General features: G+C 33.1%; 1 protein-coding gene across 1 annotated transcript; it reads right to left on the bottom strand.

The window, feature by feature from the left end:
* Window positions 1-2,733: 2,733 nt before the first annotated feature.
* Window positions 2,734-4,166, bottom strand: LOC147408985 (putative galacturonosyltransferase-like 1). Its single transcript, XM_086424445.1, has one exon. It carries the CDS (start codon window positions 4,061-4,063, stop codon window positions 3,038-3,040), a length of 1,026 nt encoding a protein of 341 aa, XP_086280571.1. The 5' UTR covers window positions 4,064-4,166; the 3' UTR covers window positions 2,734-3,037.
* Between the last annotated feature and the right edge of the window lie 10,521 nt (window positions 4,167-14,687).

The raw sequence follows: 14,687 nt of genomic DNA, 5'->3' as shown, positions 1-14,687 counted from the left end.
GCACAATTGGCACATTCCCATAAACATGCACATTCCCATAAACATGTGCGGTCATGCATCTTGGGGAAGAAAATCTACGATTTTGTCACATGTCATGTCGGGAGAGTAGAGGGGTGTATGTAAAAGAGGAGAGTCTGAAAATCATTATTCTTTTATTTATAATATCCAAAGTACCATCTCAAGATAATTTAATAAAATGCCATTACATTTTACAAAAAATAATATATATATATATATATATATATATATATATGTAAGATTTGTTTTCTTTATGGAATCAGTTCAATTTTTTAGGGTTGTGTTTGTTAACTTGTCTTTTTTTCACCGAATCTAATCTTTTTAGGATTATCTTTACATTTTTTCCATTAACTTACCTCCATTAAAATTTTAAAGTAATTTGTATTTCTAAATTTTAATGGAAATGAAGATGAATGAAACATGGGTATCATTTAACAAAAAGACTAAATGATGATTTGATTCAGTGAAGACTCCTAATTGATAGCAGCTCTTAATGGATGAACCCCAAAAACAAAAAAAAAACCATTGCTAAAGTCATTTTAATTTATCTTTTTAATAATTTAAGTTTTAGAAGAATATTTTTGACAGTTCACATAAATTTACATCTCAACTGCTAATTTTTGGTCAAGGGGAATAAATCTTGAGTAATGATAAAATGACTCCTTGACATACTCAATCGATTCCCTTGATGTGACATGTGCAAAAATCGTAGATCTGTACTCTTTGGGATACAATATTGTACTTTTATAAGAATGTGCAATTGTGCATCCCGAAGAGTACAAATCTACGATTCGAGCACATATCACGTTAGGGGGATTCGATTGAGTATGCCATGTGGGGGAGTGATCATTTTATCATGATTCGTTGCATTTTGCAAGGGATATTCCTAACATTATAAACTTCACAAGGGATATTATTAATTAGAGTTGTATTGGAGTAACCTTAAGTTGGAATCTCATATCGCATTTCTTGACGTGAAATTGGATACGAATCATATATACTTTTTCATTCGCATCTTGATGAAAAGCATTTATGGTTCCCATACACTTTCATGTCAATAAATGCGATGTGAAATTCCAGCCTGAGGTCACTTCAGCGTTATTCTATTAATTAATATTTTCAAACTAATTAATTCATTCCATGATCCATTCTTACCCATTTCATTCAAAACGAATCAGTTCATGATAAGATTAGATGGTGTTTGTTGAACTCAAGGAATCACGAATTTTTCCCTTTTGTTTGTTTTTTTTCTATTTTCTATTTTGTTTTTTGAAAGTGGACAAAAATAGTTAATAAAGTACCTGCTTGGGTTTGTGTTTGAAAAGCAAATTTCTCATTTATAACAGTGAAAAGTGCTTTTCAAATTCAAATTATAAGTTGAGGAACACAAAGATTTATGCATTACCTGCTTCTGGGGAAGTCGGAAACAGTCAGAATTGGAAAATAGTTCAAACCAGCTTCCTGCTTCTAGTGTTTTTCCATAATATTCTGATGAATATGTATGTTATGTAATTTTCATATAATACCTTTATTTATTTAATAATTAAATTATCCTTAACAATACTACTAAGATATTAAAATTTTAACAAAAATTATAACTTCTAATATAATTATCAAGTTTGAACAAAAGAGAATATACTTCTCAAAATGCAGTTTCCATCAGGCAGTTTTATTTATTTTTAAATGTCAACCCTTCTTTTGTGATTTTTTGAAGACAAAATCCATAACAAGTCCAATTAGAGAACCAAAACTTCCTTGGATGCTCTCCTCAAATAAACTTTCAAAAAGAGAGTAGGCAACACCAAAAAAAAAAAAAAGAATTAGAAATGATTCCATCTCTATAGAGGCAATTGTCACCCATACAAGGAGGTTGATTCTATCTCTAGATCAAAAGTCCAGCACAAATAAGATGATCTCTTAAACGGGAATTTTTTAATTTTTAAAACACTCTTCAATCTTTATCAATTAAGTAGATCCATCATATATGGTACACCCAATAGGAGCTTTAATGATTCGCTTTGCTTAAAAAGAAGTTCACCTCGATAAGTTGGCTGTCGGTATTTTGCTAAGCAGTACGTTTGACCAAATCATAAAGTGTTAAAAAGGGGAAGAATGGAAATCATTTTCCTAACTAATTTGATAAGATTTCATTGGCCCACATGGATTATAACATTATCAATCTAACATCACAACTTTCTAAATTTCTTGATAAAACTCATATTCTATAAAATAATTAATAAAAATTATTTTGAATTTCATAAAATTATTTTGAAAATGGATGATTATTGAATTCTCAAATTTGAAAGTAAAATTCAGTGGTGAAAAATAATTTTTTTATAAATTTATTTTCAAAATTCTTTATTTTTTTTTAATCATGGTCTACTTCCCTGTGGCATCTGATAACGTTTTTGGATGCCACAGTCTGAGCTCATGACTCTTAATAAGATTTAAAATCTTACTGAGTTAGCCAGGATAATCTGATTCAAGAAGAAAAGGACGGTCAAATATTAATTATTATCACCCTCCACCTCCTAAAATTTCAGGTATTATTACTTACCAACTACTTAGTACTCAATCTTTATTACATATTTAATTTTTTAAAAAAAATTGGAATGAGAAAAGTTTTTGATCTCAGAGAATTTACATTGGTAAACACATGAAAGAAGATATATTACAGAGAAAATCACATCTATTTTTCTTATCTAATCGGTAATATGTAGTCATGAATTCCATTACAGAGGCAAATAAAATAAAGTCTTTATCAGATTGATGTAAATGTGCGTATAAGTTTACAATCGAATCGACCTCATTGATCATCTTTCACTAACATCCCAAATGAGGTAATAGAAAGTAAACAAAATGCAGATCTCTAACATTGGATTTTGGTTCCCCACTTAAAATTTGAAAGAGATTGCAGTAGATGTAGATCACCCTCTGCTAATATGCGCTAAGAAGAATAAAGCGCAAGATAGCAAAAAATTTAAGATTACGTGTAATCGTGTATCCATGTATCGGTCTCTCAGGAATCAAAATTGAATGGAGTCTGCAAGAGATCATAAGGAGCCCACAGAGCATCCAATGGGCACGGTCGGTTCGCGTCGAGCCGAGCCCATGGCTTACCCTTTCCACTCCAATGCAAAAGACTTACCGGACCCGGATGTAGATTCCGGCAAAGTCCCCGGAAATTATCACCTCCTAGACCATGTTGGTTCCACCTGTGATCTACCGGAGCTATATTTCCGGCAAAAACAAGCAAAAAAGGAGGCAACGAACCCAATTCGTAGATCCTCATTCGCTTCTGAAGCTCCATCCATTCTTCGATCTTCCTCGTATAATCTCCTGTTCTCCATCTCTCGAGATCGATAACCATAACTCCCGTGTTAAAGTAACACGCCTTCCGTCCAGCGAAGGTTAGAGACAAAGCTTGGTTGGACCAGAACGTGGGAGTGAAGTAGGAGGTGAAGTTCGCATTGCAGTACTCGGGAGCGGCTAAGACCGAGTTCTCACCAAGTGGAGTTGATGCAAGTTTGGCAATGTCATCGACTAGGACAAGATCCGAGTCGAGATAGACGACTCGTCGGACGCATGAGGGGAGGAGATTAGGGAGGTAGGTTCGAGCGTAGTTGAGTGGGCAGTCGAGGGCAGATCGTATTGAGGTAGAGATGAGTCCCGAAACGGTTGAGTCGTCAAATTGGTAGACGTAGAATCGGAGGTAAGGGAATGAGTTGGCGATGGTGAGGTGGAGATGTTGGGTGTTGGTGGAGGCGGAGGCAACGAAATGGAAATCGATGTTTTGTGGGCAAGAGGAGTGTTGGAGGACGGAGAGGATGGCAGCCATGGAGCCTTGGAGATACGCGGCGTCCAGGGTCATTGCGACGTGGACGGTGTGATGAGAGCAGATTGGATTGTCATTGTTTGGGATGGAAGGGCAATCTGGGGAATTGTAGAACTGAGGAGCTTCTCTAAATTGATGGGTGGTGGATGTGGTGGCGATGGCAGCGGAGGCGAAGAAAAGGAGGAGAGGAAGGAATGAGAGGTTGGTCATGAGGTGAATGTGAGGTGTGAAGGTTCAGATTTTAGTGAGAGGGAGAGAGGAATGGTGGGTTGGTATTTAAGAGAGAGAAGTTGAACCCACGTTCGTTAAAAAGTCTGGTCAGGTAAGGTGTGAAGTCAAGGTTTCAAATGTAGAGGAAACGATTAGGCAGGTAGGCAATCACTTGGGGAATTAAACTTTACTAGGACTGGTTGTTTGAAAAAGATTTACTACTCTGTCTAATAATGACACGCGTTCAAGAGAAGTACTTTTTGGGATCTAGAGAAGTAGTAGAGTGTTCCTCTAGATATTCTTATAATTAAATTAAAAGTTTTAGATAATTTGATAGTTAGATTTAAAAACTAATTCACTGTGAGAGTATTTTATTTTATAAAATTTAAGAATAATAATTTTATGATCACACCCCTGACGTGACATGTGTTAGAATTAGAGATCCTTTTACTCAGGATACATAACTGCACATATTTATGAAGATGTACAGTTGTATATTTTGATGGAAAAAATTTATAGGTGTAGCCCATGCCACACCAAGGGGTGTGTGTTAAAGGGGACGTCAGAAAATCACAACTCAAAATTTACATGATTAAATAAATATTTTTGTTAAAAAAAAATTAACAAAAAGTTCGTCATATATGAGTTTGTTGTATTTCTAGCGAAATTTCTTAAAAGTCACCTTAGAGTGATTGTGTAGGACACTTTGTTAGACATTAGGCTGACGTGGGGTGTGAACATAACTATTAATGCTTCAACTTATATGTCGAGAGAAATTATTTGTAGTTATACACACTCATTGTGTAAACTCTGTGTCCTGCACAGTTACTTAAGAATTTTCCAAATAATTTTTAAAGAATTTTTATGAGTAGATGTGATTGGATTTATAATATATCTTCCTTGTAATTTGATCTTTATATTGGATTTCTTGATTCTACAGCCACCTCCATTTCCATTTACTCATCATTTTATTTAATAAATTCTTTTATGTATATATTAAAAAAAAATGTTCGTCATATATGATTATATTATTAATTGGTGTGGGTATAAAATTTTCGTCTTGCCTCAATTCCTTGGACCGAAAAATATTTTTTGGTCCATCTCTTCCATTCATCTCTCTCTCAGTAGGAGAGACTCAATAGTAATCTTCACGCTCTTCATGACCATTGTGCTCAAACACATGAACGTGTTTTCTGTACTGTGACATTGGAAACCCAAAAACTGGTCAAGCAAGTTTTGCTTCTGATTCATCTTCAATTTATTACTTCTACACGACAATAGAAACTAGAAAGTGAGCTCTCACCAAATGCCAATTTCGTACTCTAAAGTCTAAAGCACTTAGGAGGTCTAAAAGTAGGAATTTGACCACTAAACGCATCTTCGATGTAACTTGAAGTCTTTGATTTAATGGCTATCTAATGTCTACTAATTTAATTTAGAATTATGCTGAAGTGACCCCAGGCTGGAGCCTCATAGGGCATTTCTTAACATGAAAGGATATAAAAATCATAGATTCTTTTTATCGAGATATGAGTGAAAAAAACATGAAAGGATATAAAAATCATAGATTCTTTTTATCGAGATACGAGTGAAAAAACATCTATGATTCCTATCCACTTTTATGTCAAGAAGCAGTATGAGGTTTCAACATCAGGTCAGTCAAGCATTGGGTAGGGATTACTCATTGAGGAGAGTATCAACTCTTCTTTAAACAACCTTCTCAAATTGAGAACATGGTTATTTCCACTAGAAAACAAAGTTAAACGAGTATATATAAGAGGCATGGAGACTTGTATTCTCAGCCAGGTACCTTACCTAATTTTTAGGTGTGGAAATTTTATTTTCTCTACTTACCTTTATTGTAAAATTAAAATTTTATTTATTGATTTTGTTAAGGACAATATTTAAACTCAAGACCTCTTGAGTGTTGTTTGTAAAATGTAAAGATTTTCTTAATTGGTGGAACATAAATTAAAATAATTTTTTCCTTTTTTGTATAAGTTAAAAGTCAAAGATTTTATTTGTTTTCTTGGTTATGAGAGTTATAGAAACAACCCTTCAAATTTTTAATCCCACATCGGATAAATACAAAAATAATTTTTCAACTTATAAATGATCCCCCTCTCTCTCTCTCTCTCTCTCTCTCTCTCTCTCTCTCTCTCTCTCTCTTTCTTGCTTGAGTGTGAGTGAGAAAGAGAGTGAGCAATGCCCTCGCATGAGGGCCTAAGGCACTATAGGACTACAGGCCTATTGTATTTGGGGTTGACCCGTCGCAAAATCTTAGTGCGTGCATGTGCTCGTTGGAGGGAGGGGTGTAAATCTCAAAATTTAACTATTGAATCTTGAAAACTAATTTTAAGGGGGGGAAATTGATTTTAAGGACAGTAACTTTTCCGTGCCTCAGTCACCGATAAGTTCTTTCAATTTCTTAATATTTTTGTATTATTTTATGGTTATAATATATTGTTTCAACAACACAAAATCATAACCAGAATTTACAACAACCTCAATTTGGTTCTTTCCCACTTTCAACTTCCTTCTCAACTTGTTGAAGTAGCTCATATACAAAAATGACACTTGTTAATTATTCACTACGTGAAAACTAGAAAATTCAACAAAAAAAATTGATGGCCCAAGGCCCACAAATTTTAGAAATTGAATTTTGACAGTCTAAGACCGTTGAAATTCTTAATGTTCCCAGATTTGACAGTTTAGAGTTGTCGAATTTCTCCCATCCTTCATTAATTTGATAGTTTCGACTCGTTGAAAAAAAAAAAATTGACCATTGAAAATTCGACGCCAATTCGACCTCTTAGTCCGTCGAATTTTATGAAATCTGACAACCCAAAGCTATCAAATTTTGGCTTTTTTCACATTGTGATTGTAGTTCAATGCCAAACAAATATTGACTAAAGAAAAGGCAAGTACAAATTTTCTACGTGAAAAATGCTAAAGGGACTTCCTACGACATGCGCTGACGTGGAGGTGTGTTCAAAATCATAGATGTTTTTCCTCAAGATACAAGTGAAAAGCATCTATAGTTCTAAACACAACTCCACATCAGTGTCGAACGTAGTGTCCTGCATAATCACTTTAGTATTCTTCTTTCCATATTATTCTTGTATGCCCTTTACCTTGGATCTTGCCTCTCATTTAAAAAGAATCCAAAATTCTTGAGGATTGAAGTACATCTATTTTTATATTTTAGTTACTTTGTAAATCTCAAAATTAGTGTGGAATGTGTTCTCTGTTTGATGAATATGAATTGGATCTCTATTTCTATAAAGTAAGTGAATTCATTTTTAAACAAAGAATTTTTGTGGACATCCTTGAAATTAGCTCGGATATAACATATCTAGACTTCTATATCTAGGTGACACAAGAAGTGCATAACTCAAAATGACAAATCTAAGTCATGGATGAAAAATTACCCTTTTTTTTTTAAAAAGGAAAACTTACTTAATATATATAGGGTGGCGTTCAGAAGCCCTAAAGAGAACCAAACATTTTTTCAGTGTATGGGTTAAAAGTTTCAGAATGAGCTGATTTTTTTGTGAAGATGATCTCCTCAATGTAGAGGTCATCCTCACCAAAAATCAGCTCATCTGAAACTTCTAACCCCATCAAAAGTGATTTACAAAAAATAGACGATTCACGATTCTTCAACTTAAACTAAGGTTAGAAGTTTCGAAATGAGCTATTTTTTGTAAGGATGATTTCTCCACCATAGAGATCATCCTCACAAAAAATATGCCTAGTCTCAAACTTCTAACCCCTATTTTGAAAAATGTTTAACTCTCTCTCTCTCTCACACACACACACACACACTTACACTTGATGCTTTCCAATTTTTCTCATAAGATTTTTGAACATATCATCCAAGAGTGGTTAGTTGGCAGCACATGACAAAAAGCTTAAATGATTAAATCTAAGAAAACATTAGTCTATGTTTGAGATGCCAGAGATTAATCCGAAGAAAGAATATTCTAATTAGATAAAATTGTACCAATTCTTCGAAGATCATTATTAATATCTTAGAGATATGTGTTTTTTTTTTTTCCTTTTATCTCAGTGGAACATTTGATGGAGAGCCTCAACCTAAAGCTCAAAAAGTCCTTAAATATGTTGAGTCATGATGAATGCACGCGATCTCGGTATGCGGTTGATGTGTCAAGGGCACAAAATCATAGATCGTTTTCATTGGGATACACAAGAAAAAGATGCATGGTTCTGTGTCCTTGCCACGTCAGCCATACATGAACCGTGTACTAAGACCGCTAGCATTCATCATTATTCAAATGAGTTAGTTTCACTAATGGGTGGACTAAGTATTAACGCCAATGGAGAGTAACTCAAATTGAGCTCTGAAGAAGATAGTGCATCAGGCAAATCTAGTGCATTGCCTCAGTCAGTGTCTTCCATTTTTAGTTTTGAGAGCTTTTGAGAGTTGCTATTGGCACCCCAACTTTTGCTTATTACACCCCAGTTTCTTAAATTATTTATCGAATCCCATTTAAAGATTAAACCACACCTCTTTAAGTATTACAAAAATTTGGCTGAAATTATAATCACAACATTCCAAAACATTATAACAATCGTTCAAAATATTTCAATAATTGTTTACAATCAAGATTAGACTCATATAAAATTCTACCCAAAATATATAAATTTTAGAAGAGAGAGAGAGAGAGAGAGAGCTGCTATTGGCACCCCTATTTTTACTTATTCTTAATTATTCACTTATTTTCTTGGGATTTTTTTCAAACGCGCGCAACTTATGTCCGAACTCCGATTTCGGTATATTGTTCACTTAAATTCCCAAAACATGCATGAATCATTTTCCAATGAGTTCATTGGTAGGTATTTTTAATTTAAAGTGACAAATTCGCACGTAAATTTAAAGACAAGGTATCCTTATTTTTTAATGGCGAATTCGTTGGTAATTAATGAGTTCATCACTTTAAATTAAAAATACCTACCAACAAATTCATTAAAAAATGATTAATGCATGTTTTCAGAATCAATATAAATAATGTACTAGACTCAGAATTTTATCATAATCAACACACGAAATTATAATTCACCTTATTTTCTTTATTTTAATGGGGTACAATAAGTAAAAGTTGGGATGCCAATAGTAACTCTCATTTTAACAAAAAAATTGCATAAAGTTATTATCTAAAGACTATAGTCACTAAACATAAAGCCTTGCCTCTATTATTAAATGCCAATAATGTTCGAAAGATTAATGTTTCATTCGAAAAGAGATCATGAAACTTTTGACATGAAGAGAAGATAATCTACTTTCATTAAGTGAGAATCTAGAGTGCTATTCGAAATTCAAAAAAATTACATGGAAGGACCATCGAACAATTGGACAAAAAAAACAAACGAATTGCCGACAGAATAGTAGACATGATCATGATCTTGAAATTGTGGGAATCCTACTTTTGAATTGTTTCTGTTTACAAAATACTAACTGAAGATTCAATTAAATGAAGGCACGTGTACAAATGGTAAATCCAAACCCTAACTAATCAGTTTATTAACTTTTTAACATCTTGAAAGAGAGAGAAAGAGAGAGAGAGGACAAATGCCATATATCGCTCTTAATGTGGACCCTGAATGTCCACGTGTTGTGAGAAAAAAAAATAGGATTCTCCAAAAGTCCATGTGAGTTAACACTTTAATTCATCATCAACCCAAAAGTTGTCTATCTGGTCTTCCTTTAACGTCGGTAGTGTTGTTGGCCATAAATTCACAATTGAGTACCTTAGTCCTTTTCTTCGCATCTTTTGCTTTCAATTTCAATTCAAACCAATATTGTTTGCCAAAATTTCCAATCCGTTGTTTATTATGAAAAAACAAAAAAGATATATATTTTTTAAAATTACAGGCACCGTGACTCGCGCGTTAGGATGAGACAAACTAATATGTATTAAATTTAAAACAAACTAGAGATATTTTTCGATAGAAAATTACTACTTGACTCTAAAAGTAAAATATTAATCTAAACAAGGATTGTCAAGGGGTACTGAATTGGAAACCCCAGTTCTAGATCCCTTTTTAATCGAATCGTGTCTAAAATGAAATCGAACCAAGCTGTTTGGTTCTATCCAAAGGGTACCTACAGGTAGTCGGAACCGATTTATTTTATCATTTCTTTTTATAATATAGATGATTTAAGATATTATTTTATTTCAAAATTTGCATGTTAAATTAAGTTCTTCATTTTTCGTATAAATTAATGAAAAATGAACTATCTCTTCAAAAGAAAAATTATTACTTTTACATAAGATAAATTTTTATTTTTGAAAAAAAATGATTAACTTATATTTTTAGTATAGTAAATTTAACTAAGTTAATAATTTTATGGATAATATGTCAATTTTTTTAAAAGAAAATTTTGTTTATAATGATTTGAAATACTTTTTTTCCAATTCGATTCTTAAGAACTAGAATTAATGGGTACTTGTGTTTTTTGGCGATTTTGATTCATTTATTTAGAATCAGGACCCATAGTTGACAAGAAACATAACCGAATCGAAACTGGCCCATTGACACTCCTAATCTAAACATTTGTAATTAAATTTCTTTATTCTTATCCAAATTAGAAAATGTTAGTTGATACCCATAATTCTAATAAAACACATAACTTAGCCAAATTTCTAATCTTCCAGAATTTCCAAGTCCTTGGCGAGTTTTAGAGCATGACTTCGCATGTGAGAGGGAGATTGGGCTGTCCAATTTGGCCAACAGACCTATCACAATTAACCCTCGAAAAATGTTCCAGTGACTTGATATTGAGCTTTCAAAATTAGTGTCCGGTTCAAAAAAAATTCGACTCATTAAATCTATGTCAAATTACAGCCTAATAATGAAGGCCTGACCCAATCCAATCGGCTACTATGTATATTTTATATGCATCTTATATTTTGTTGTATGATTTTGTAATAAAAAGATAACTAAACATCAATATAATAAAATACAATGGTAGACCCACTTATGGGGGATAAACGTTGGATCCTATGTGGTGCTTTTTGCCTGCAGTTCCTTACAATGCATTTAAATGGTTGAGGAGTGCGCCACATGCATTTAAACAGTTCAATGACCGTTCAATTTCAATCCAATCGATCAGGCCTAAAAACAAGTTTTTCTTTTATTTTTTTTAATCTTTTCAAATATGATTCAAATCATGATCAAAACATGGTTGGAGTGTTAGATTTTATTTTTAGGTAGGGCATCTCTACTATTCAAAGAGCACTACAGAGAATCCACTCTCACAAACGTCACCTCAACTAGAGTGATCCACTTAATTGTTTTTCTCTTCTTCCTTCGAGTCTATTATTTTTATTCTCATCTTCACTCCACTTTCCACCCTTTTTCAAAAATACTCTTGAACTTTAGTATCTTTCCTCTTTTATCCTTTCAACTTGAAAGATTTTTTAAGAATACCCCTTTAATTTTATTATTTTTCTCTTTTACCCCTTTAACCCCAAAAGAGGATGTCCGTGCCTACTACGACAGAATTTTAGTATATCATAAATAACAAGCTTAGTCTCACCTATAATCATTTTTCAATTAAAATAGAGATTAAAATTTTCATTTTAATAAAAAGATTATCAAATGACTTCCAAAGGACTGCATAAATTTAATGTTTTAATAAGGGCTGAAAATAAATCGAACACAAACTAAACCTTTTAGGACTGTGCTTGTGCTTATGGCCGATTTAAGGTACAATCAGTCTCTTTAGGATTGATTGGGCTAGTGCTCATCAAAATCTGGCTCAAACCCACTCATTGACATGCTCACATGGGGTGGAGGGGGTTTTCTAAATTTCATGAAATTAGAAAATAATGCAAGGAAGAGGAATAATTCAATAGTACATAATAGAACAAATGTTATGTCATTCATCACATGCACCTCACATGCCTTTGTAACAATTTTCTCTAAAAAAAAGGCAGAAATAAATATCTTTTTCAATTATTTGGTTGCATATCACAACCACATTTGTATCATGTAGTAACATGGGAAACCCTCCCGCTCTTCAAAAATAGGGTGAGGTCATTTAAATTCTAAGAGGTACACTTTCCACAATTGGGTCCATCAGCCTGATTCGTAATTTCTTGCCCTCGATTTCAATCATTTTCATCATGGGCTTAAAGCCCAATATGATCCTCTCCACGATATGATGACATAGATATCCTAATCCAACAGCTAGTAATCATCAATCAGAATGATTTTTTTTTTTCTTTTTTTGTTATGCAGGAGTTTCAAAAGTTCAATAAGTCAATTGGCCTAAAATAATGTGCTATGAAGCTATCATTACTCAATAGCCCGGGAGTCAGGATATCATTGCCCATCTATATGCAGTGGCGTACGTTAGCAAGTGAGTTTGATAAGTTTGTGAATCTGTCATAAATAATAAGCCATGCTGGTCACCGACATCTGACCCACAACTAATAGATGGTTCCCAGTAGGTTGTATAATGCAAAAAAGTCATGGAACACGCGGTGCACATGGTCTAACCTTGCCTCCTTGCTTGCCCTTTCTTTCGAATATGTGGCTATTGATTTCTTAAATACATTTATATAAATTAATTAGAAGACCATATATTTTTAAGAATAATGATAAACTGACACGCTTTACACGGTGAGGACGCGGTTGACATGGCAAATGCACAGAATCGTAGACTTTTTTCCTTGTGTATATCGAACAAAAAGATCTTTCGATCTGTGCACTTACCACATCAATTGTGTACATTTTAGCACGTCAGTTTATCATGACTCTATTTTTAATTTTAGGGTGTGTTTTACAAAAACAGCAGAGTATATCAGTCATATTTTTTAATAAATATATGATTTTGCCCCTGCCTTCGAACCTAAATACCGATCAATACAAGGGAAACTATTTTAGTAATTTTTCCTCTATTTTATTGACTTATCTTTCTCAATTATGAGGAATTATAAACACTTAATGTGCATCCTTGGACCATGATTTTAAAATTTGAAAGTAAAGGGACTATGATGATTGGGCAGTTGAAGTTCTTCAAATTTTAAAAAACAGGAAACTGGAATATTTTAATCAAATGGGGGAGTGTGGAACATGCCTATTTGAAATTTATATTCAGTGTGATGTACGTGAGATAGAACTGAAAAAAAAAAAAAAAAACTGTATTTTTAAATTAAGTCTGTTACTGTCAACTTTGGTTTTGGACTCTATTCTTGTATTCAAACTTCCTTTTCTTCAACTAAAAGTTATCTACCTTTAAATATTCAAGAAACTCAACCCCCTAATAAAACAAATCTGAGTAATAGAATACTGGCAAGGCAGAGAAGTTTCTTAAACTTTAATCTAGAAAAAATACAGTTTGGATTTTTTTTTATAGATTTGACTTTAACCTATTATTTATAGTATATTATAACCTTCGAAGGTTAAACTTGTATGGTTAGATTAAAAATGCTAACTCAAGCTTTGGGATGAATCCATCATTGAACAGTTGCTAGTGGGTGGCACGTGCAGGCATGTTACATAGTACTCTAGACTCGAGAGAGCTAAAATGGAAAATGGGAGGTGTGCATTAAGTTTTGACTCAGGATCCAATACTGTGTCCCGTTCCTGTAAAATAGGAAAGGTGTCTACATGACAAACCTCCTAATCAAACAGTGCATGCAGTCCAATGTATATGTTCTCCAATCCAAACGTGACATGTAGACACCTTTCCTATGTATGGGAGAGGGACATTGGATCTCGACTGGTAAGTTTTTGGTGAGTATTGTTTATGATTCTCAGCCCTCCAAAAAAATCATCCAATCATATTGTTGTTTTCTTGGTGTGAACAGGAAATAGCTTACCTTGATTGTATTTTTTTTTTTTAAACTATCATCACCACGAGATTTGTAGTACTGCCAGTTTAATCCTGGAAGGAGAACATGCTTAATCACCGATGTAATACCTATCAAAGAGACTTCAATGTCAAAGTCAAATTTTACTATAAAAATTCAATTGACATCAATTTATTATAAATTAATTAATTTACCTTGTTTTTATATTTATATAGTTTCTCTTCCTCTCTTGGAAAAAGGGGATAAAAAAGGAAAGACAAAAAATTTGAGGTATTATTGAAAAGTGTAATGATTTTGAAATTCTGATAAAGTAGCTAAAAAACTCAACTAACATGCGCCTTGTAAGAATCGTAGACTTTTTCCCTTAAGATACACAATTGCACTTTCCCATAAAACATGTGCACTTGTGTATCTTGAGAGGGAGAATCTATGATTCTTGCACTTGTCATGTCAATGAGTTTTTGAATTACAAAATCAGCACTCTATTGAAAAGAAAGGAGAGAAGAAAAAAATTAATATACAAAGCTTAATAGGTATTCTGGATGTGCATTTGAGATTGAATCTGAACTCTTTTTTGTTAAGGGATTAATATCGGGAAGACAATCATAATGTTTTAATATATAGATATATAACTATGAATCGAAATTTAATAGTATTTTAAAAATCTGAAAAAAATATATATATATTTTAACAAGATGACAAACCAATCGAATTTTAATAAGAGTTGGGAAACATTAATAGCTGTGGAAAATTAAGGTTCAATATCCATTTGATCTACC

This window comes from Akebia trifoliata, chromosome 2, assembly GCF_017979445.1.
Source record: "Akebia trifoliata isolate Shusen 1 chromosome 2, ASM1797944v1, whole genome shotgun sequence".
Lineage (NCBI taxonomy): Eukaryota > Viridiplantae > Streptophyta > Magnoliopsida > Ranunculales > Lardizabalaceae > Akebia > Akebia trifoliata.
The sequence above is the reverse complement of the archived record's forward strand: the minus strand, read 5'-3'. Positions and strand labels throughout refer to the sequence as shown.